The following is a 6,385-nucleotide window of genomic DNA, read 5'->3' on the forward strand; positions in this document are numbered from 1 at the left end:
CGCCCAACGTGGGGCTCGAACCCACGACCCTGGGATTAAGAGTCCCATGCTCTACCGACTGAGCTAGCCGGGCGCTCGTGACAACGCCTTCGTTTTCTGTCTTTTGATGAGTACTCAACTACATTTGCTTGCGTCTCCGCGTACTATTTTGTTTCTAAATAAAAATTTGTAATATACTACCAAATCAGCACTTCAGAATTATTTTGAGAACATTTTAAAACATTTAGTTGAACTTATATTTAATAATTTGTATTTTGTATGTATTAGAAGATGATGGATAGCGTATGCAAGTTTTTCTCCTTACAGTCACTTAGTCATTTTTATAAAGTGGTTTAAAGTATTTACTGCCCAATATGTTATCTGCTTTACATAAACACGTATCAAGGCTATCTAACTTCCACCAAATGGCATATTGGATTCCTACATATTTGGGTTCCACATTATACATATAGAAAGTTAAATCGACAACAATGTATTTCGATTTAATTAAAATAAGGTCTCTTTCGAGTCAATGTCCGATAATGACATAGGATGCTAACAGGTCGCTATTATTCTGCTCAAATGATAGAAGCCAGGGGGAAAGAATCATAGTATATGAAACTAATGATACCGAATGTTAATTCTAAGAGGCAAAGAGAAGAACCTTATTTTGATCAAATTATGATAGGAGATGATGGAATTATCTCCTACGGAAATATATACAGGATATTCTGAGATACTAGTGAACTTTTCAAGATAAAGAATTCTGCAAATTTCTGTAGTAGTAGATTAGATAAAGGATGTTTATCTTACTGCTCAGAAGTACAAGTTAAAGCATAATTGTAAAGATGAAAATAACAAACAATTCTTAGTCTACTATCCCTAAAACATAGTATTTGGAAATTAAATACATTTGAGTTAAATACACATTTGCTAAAGTAGTCAAATAAAAAATATGTCATAAAATATGTTTGGATTCCTCAAAGTACACGTAGCAGTTAAGTATTTGGAATTTCAAAGCTTAAAATTTTACTACAATTACTAACAATTTTTGTTTGCAATTACAAACTGGTTTATTTATGATTATTTTGTAACTTGGCAGAATGTAACTGGGAAGTGAATTTGATTTTGTTTCATATTCAACACATTAAATACCTGCTGAGTGCAAAGCACTGTGTTGGGTATTCTAATAGGATAAAACAGTCTGATATCTCCGAAAGGCTTATCACTTTGTAAAAAAGACGTGTAAATTACATACCACATTTACATGTACTACTTCCAAAATTGCGGTAAGTAGATTGAAACAAGCAAACAAATCCATACCCACGCCATCTAAGTCTCGTCATGAATCAAGCAAATAATTAATTAAGAACCCGAAGCTACAATTTAATGAAAATTCCACAAGCAATGGGGGTATGCCTAGTTCACCTTTGTTACCTGCACGTTAAATGAAGTATGTGGAATGTCAGTGCTCAATGTATCCCCCCTAATCAGGATTATCCTTAAGTCTACCAAAAGGCTCTACTTATAGAGGGAGCATTAATACTTTTGTACAATTCCAAGCTAAGCTCGACGATGATACCCTTAAAGTGCAAAGCCCTTCGCGAGAACCTGAGGACAGGAAGGTGAAACGGATGCAACCAAGTTACTGGTCAAAACGAGGACGCCAAGGACGAGAGGATCCTGCTCCCCTCCTGCTTTCTCTGCTCCTTGTAAGAGTATATGAACATGTCTCCTTTTTGTTTCATACAAGAACAAAGTAACGAGAGAGAGGAATAATATAAAAGATAAACAATAACTCCTGGATAAAGAACTCGGGGAGCCCCTCAAACTCGACCACTAGAGAAGGAAGAACCATCACTTTCTCCCGGACCCGCCCCTAGTGCTTCTGCGCACGCGCGCTGCCCGCCGCTCGGACCCCCGCCTTTTACCACAATGCTTTTCGTCCAGAGGGCTGGAGCCGGAGGAACCAGCCGCAGAGACACACGCGATTGGCCGCGGCGCAGCCAGTGAGCGGGCCTGTTGCTGCCCTGCGCCACGCTGAAGGGTAGGGGAAGCGTCTTGGGCCTGGAGACCCTGAGTATTCCGTCGGTTTTACCACAATGAGCTCCATCGGCACCGGGGTGAGTTTGGTGTGATAGTCTAACCTAAAGAGTGGCGTTGAAGGAACTCGGGCAGCCTGAATGGGGTGCGCCGGGACCACCTTCGGTCCGGCAGGCCTCTTCCTGCTGCCCAGAGACCCGTCGCCTCGTACCCATTGTTGGACTAGGCCCGCGCCTGCCTGAACGGCGACTCCTGAAGCTTTTCAGCGCAGGTGCAGCCGGCAGGTGCAGCCAGCTTGGCGGCGCGGTTGTGAGATTTGGAGCAGCTTTGGTTGCTGAGTCACTTTTTTTTTTTTTTTTTTTTGGAGGGGGGAAGACAGTCTCGCTCTGTCGCCCTGGCTGGAGTCCAGTGGCGTCATCGTAGCCTACTGCAGCCTTAACTCCTGTGCTGCAGCGATCCTCCCGAGTAGCTGGGACTACAGGCGCGCGCCACACACGCCTGGTTTTTCTCTTTTTAGTAGCGACGGGGGTCTCGCTCTTGCTCAAGTTGGTCTCGAACTGCGGAGCTCAAGGGATCCTTCCACTTCGGCCTTCCAGATGGCGAGGGTGACCGGCGGGCGTCCCTGCGCGTGCTGAGTCATTTTCCTTAGCCACTTAGGGAAACCGAAAGTGGAAACTAGCGAGCCTGAAAGTATGAAGAGTTTGGGCAACAGTTCTCTGTAGAGCCGTTCAGGCGGTGAAGCTTGGGATCCCGTGGTCTGAGGCCGGTGCTTTCTGTGGACCAACAGCGCCTCGAGTGCGGCTCATCATGGACTTTCTCTGTCCTTCCGCGGAGTGTACTGATCTACCGCTACCGCTCAGTAGCAGTCACTGGAAACCCACTGGGACCTGGCTCGCACCTGAGATCCCAGCACTGTGGGAGGCCGTGTAAGAAGATCCCTTGAGCTTAGGAATTCGAGACCAGCCTGAGCAAGAGCAAGACCTCCGTTTCTAAAAAACAGAAAAACTAACCCGGCATGGTGGCTGGCTACTCGGGAGGCTGAGGCAGGAGGATCTCTTGAGCCCAGAAGTCTGAGGTTGCTGTAAGCTAGGTTGATGCCACGGCACTCTAGCCTGGGCAACAGAGCAAAACTTTTTTAAAAAAGTGTTTTGAAAAGCTAATCTGATGAATGCTTTCAGTTTTCCTTTGTCTTAGCTCCTCAACAGCACTTTTAGGCATTCAGACTTTGGGTAGGAACTTAACAGCTTCAGACTCCTAAACCACTATTGAGGACTTGGCGGTTGGACTTGTTAACTTGTTTGGCTTTCTACTTTCCTTTGTTAAATGTGTATGTGCAGCCTTCTGTTTATTCCTTTTATGTAATTCTCCATCTAGAAAATAAAAGGTTTTTTAAAAATGTGTTGGTTATTTGCACAAGAGTTTTTGAATAATGGGGGTTCTCGGTTTAATCCTGCTTATTCCCAAGATTCTGATATTCAGCATTAAACCCCAATACCCATGTTCTGAGTTTGATAATAGGAAACTTAGTCTGGGATGGTTTAATCCATTTGTTTCATTTATGAAATACTAAAGTTATGCTAAGGGGCCAAAACTAAAGCAATAACAATAAGAAAAAGATGCAAACGATATTAAAAAAATAAACAAATACTAAATTTATGTCATACTTTTTTTGGATAAATAAATGCTTAAACTCATAGCAAATGGACTTTGCAACTACATTAATATTAATTCCAATTAATAGTATTTCATTCTACAAACCTTTAAAACATACTTGAAAATGTAACTATATATATATATATATATATATAGTTTGTTTGTTTTGAGACAGAATCTCCCTTTGTTGCCCCCAGTAGAGTATCATGGTGTCATAGCTCACAGGAACCTCTAACTCTTGGGCTCAAGCAATTCTCTTGCCTCAGCCTCTGGAGTAGCTGGGACTACAGGCTCCCACCACAACCTTGACTATTTTTAGAGATGGGGTCTTACTCTAACTCAGGCTGGACTTGAACTTGTGAGTCAGGTGATCTCCCACCCCCACCTTGGCCAGAGTGTCAGGATTACTGGCGTGAGCCACCACACTGGCTTCCTTGTGAGATATTTTAGTATTATAGAGGTGGAGTTTTTCCTTTTTACCTTTTTAACCCTGAGAAGCCAGTCTTTGCTGCAGGGAGCCTCCAGGTTCAAGAGCCTCATGGTACAGCATACTTTAACTGCCTGCCCCTTCTGTGAATATTGAGCAATGCCTTATGTTTGGGTGCTACTAAATTCTTCTCTAAAGGTTTTGACCAGGTATGGTGGTTTATGCCTGTAATCTCAGCACATTGGGAGGCCATAGTGGGAGTATCACTCAAGGCCAAGAGTGGGAAACCAGCCTGAGCCAAGTGGCAAGACTCTGTCTTTACAAAACATAAATATTTAGCCGGGCACAGTGGCATATGCCCGTAAGTCCTAGTGGCTCTTCTGGAAAGGCTGAGGAGGAAGGATGCAGTGTGGCCCTTAGTTGGTCCAATGAAGTTTGACCCTTAGCTACCTTGCTAAGATTATCTACTTTTCTCACCACCACTTACCATACTCAAGACACAGTGACCTTATTTTTGTTCCTTGACTGTACTAGGTTTATTTCTACCCTGATGTCTTTGTGCCAAATGTCAGAAAAGGTCTTTTTCCATATCCTAAATGCCTTGCTTCTTGTCATTTAAGTTTGATTGAGCCTAACTATGATGACCATAGCAAGGCCTCCCCTGATGATGCTGTCTGTAGTAGTTCCTTTTATCACTTTACCATTTTATTTCCCTCTTTGTGCCTTTCCTTCTCAAGCACCTAGATTCAGTTCTGGTCTGATTTGAAATGAAGGCCTTGATGAATAAGTGGGTATGTCTGTATTCTCGTATTGTGACTTACTTATATAAAATAGATTATAATACATACTCATTCAATGTTTGGTGAATTCCGAATGATTTGTCCAAGGTCCTTCAGTTTGTTCGTGGCACAGCTATAGCTACAAATTTAAAAGTTCTGACTCCAGTGTTAATTTTCTTTTTCAAGAAATGAGTTTTGTGGCTTGGTGCCCATAGCATAGTAGTAATGGTGCCAGCCACATACACTAAAGTTGGTGTTCAAACCCAGCCTGGACCAGCTAAAACAACAGTGACAACTGCAACAAAATGTAGCTGGGTGTTGTGGCGGGCACCTGTAGTCCCAGCTACTTGGGAGGCTGAGGCAAGAGCATTGTTTAAGCCCAAGAGTTTGAGGTTGCTGTAAGCTGTGACACCACAGCACTCTATTTAGGGTGACACAGTGAAACTTTGTCTCAAAAAAAAAAGAAGAGTTTTGTGTTCTTTGTGAAGTGTTTTGACTTCATCTAGGGCTTGTATTGATTACTCTTCAACTGCAGTGTTTCTGCTGTGATATGCTCCCCTTCCTCTCTTAAAAGTAGTCTTTCTTGGGATATAACACATTGCTAATGTCTATGTCAGTTAGAGGATATGGCTGCTACTGCCAAAAATACATTATTATAAGTGTATCATTGCCTTTTCCCCCCTAGTATGACCTGTCTGCCTCTACATTCTCTCCTGATGGAAGAGTTTTTCAAGTTGAATATGCCATGAAGGCTGTGGAAAATAGTAGGTAAGAACTATTGTTTTACTTGATTGTTTTGACCAGGTAGTAAATATATCAGTTTTGATATTTCTGATAATTGGGCTTTGTTATGTTACTTTGGTACAAATTAGTATATGCCTCCAAATAATCTCAATTTCCTCATTTCCAGATCTCATCTAGGCCAAATGATTTCCATGAGCTCTGGCCCTATAATTCTAGTCAATTCCAGGATTTTCCACTTAAATACGTGACTGATGTATTTCTCATATATCTTGTGGGCTCTCATCATTCATTCCAGCCTGGGTGACAAGAGTGAGCCTGTCTCTAAAATAAAAAATTAAAAGAGTAAAAGGACTCTTAGAGCAAAAAAAAAGCTGCAGAGATTTGGGGAAGTCTGTTTTTTTTTGAAACAGAATTTTGCTCTGTCAGCCAGGATAGAGTGCAGTGTCATCATCATAGCTCACTATAATCTCAAACTCCTGGGTCCAAACAATCCTCCTGCTTTGGCCTCCCAAGTACCTGAGACTACAGGGATACATCACAATGCCCAGCTATTTTTTCTCATTTTGGGAGGCAGAGAAGGGATCTTGCTCTTGCTAAGGCTGGTTTTGGCTCCCTCAGTGCTAGGATTACAGACATGAGTCACCATGCTTAGCCCTAAAGAATTTTTTTTTTTTTTTTTTTTGAAACAGAGCCTCAAGCACAGTGTCCCCCAGGGTAGAGTGCCGTGGTGTCATGGCTCACAGCAACCTCCAACTCCTGG

At 42.4% G+C, this 6,385-nt stretch overlaps 1 protein-coding gene and 1 non-coding gene across 2 annotated transcripts in view; one reads left to right on the top strand and one right to left on the bottom strand.

The window, feature by feature from the left end:
- Window positions 1-73, bottom strand: TRNAK-CUU. The gene has a single exon. It is a non-coding gene; the product is annotated as a tRNA-Lys (tRNA).
- A 1,881-nt stretch (window positions 74-1,954) lies between these two features.
- The window catches only part of PSMA3 (proteasome subunit alpha 3), a 29,084-nt gene continuing 24,653 nt past the window's right edge, over window positions 1,955-6,385 (top strand). The window contains exons 1-2 of the mRNA XM_003794412.3: window positions 1,955-2,102; window positions 5,567-5,649. Of these exons, the coding sequence (XP_003794460.1) occupies window positions 2,082-2,102; window positions 5,567-5,649 (104 nt within the window). The 5' untranslated portion in view covers window positions 1,955-2,081. The remainder of the gene's footprint in view (window positions 2,103-5,566; window positions 5,650-6,385) is intronic.

The sequence above is a fragment of the Otolemur garnettii genome, unplaced genomic scaffold (genome assembly GCF_000181295.1).
Source record: "Otolemur garnettii isolate 467f Iridium unplaced genomic scaffold, OtoGar3 scaffold00081, whole genome shotgun sequence".
NCBI classification, from domain to species: domain Eukaryota; kingdom Metazoa; phylum Chordata; class Mammalia; order Primates; family Galagidae; genus Otolemur; species Otolemur garnettii.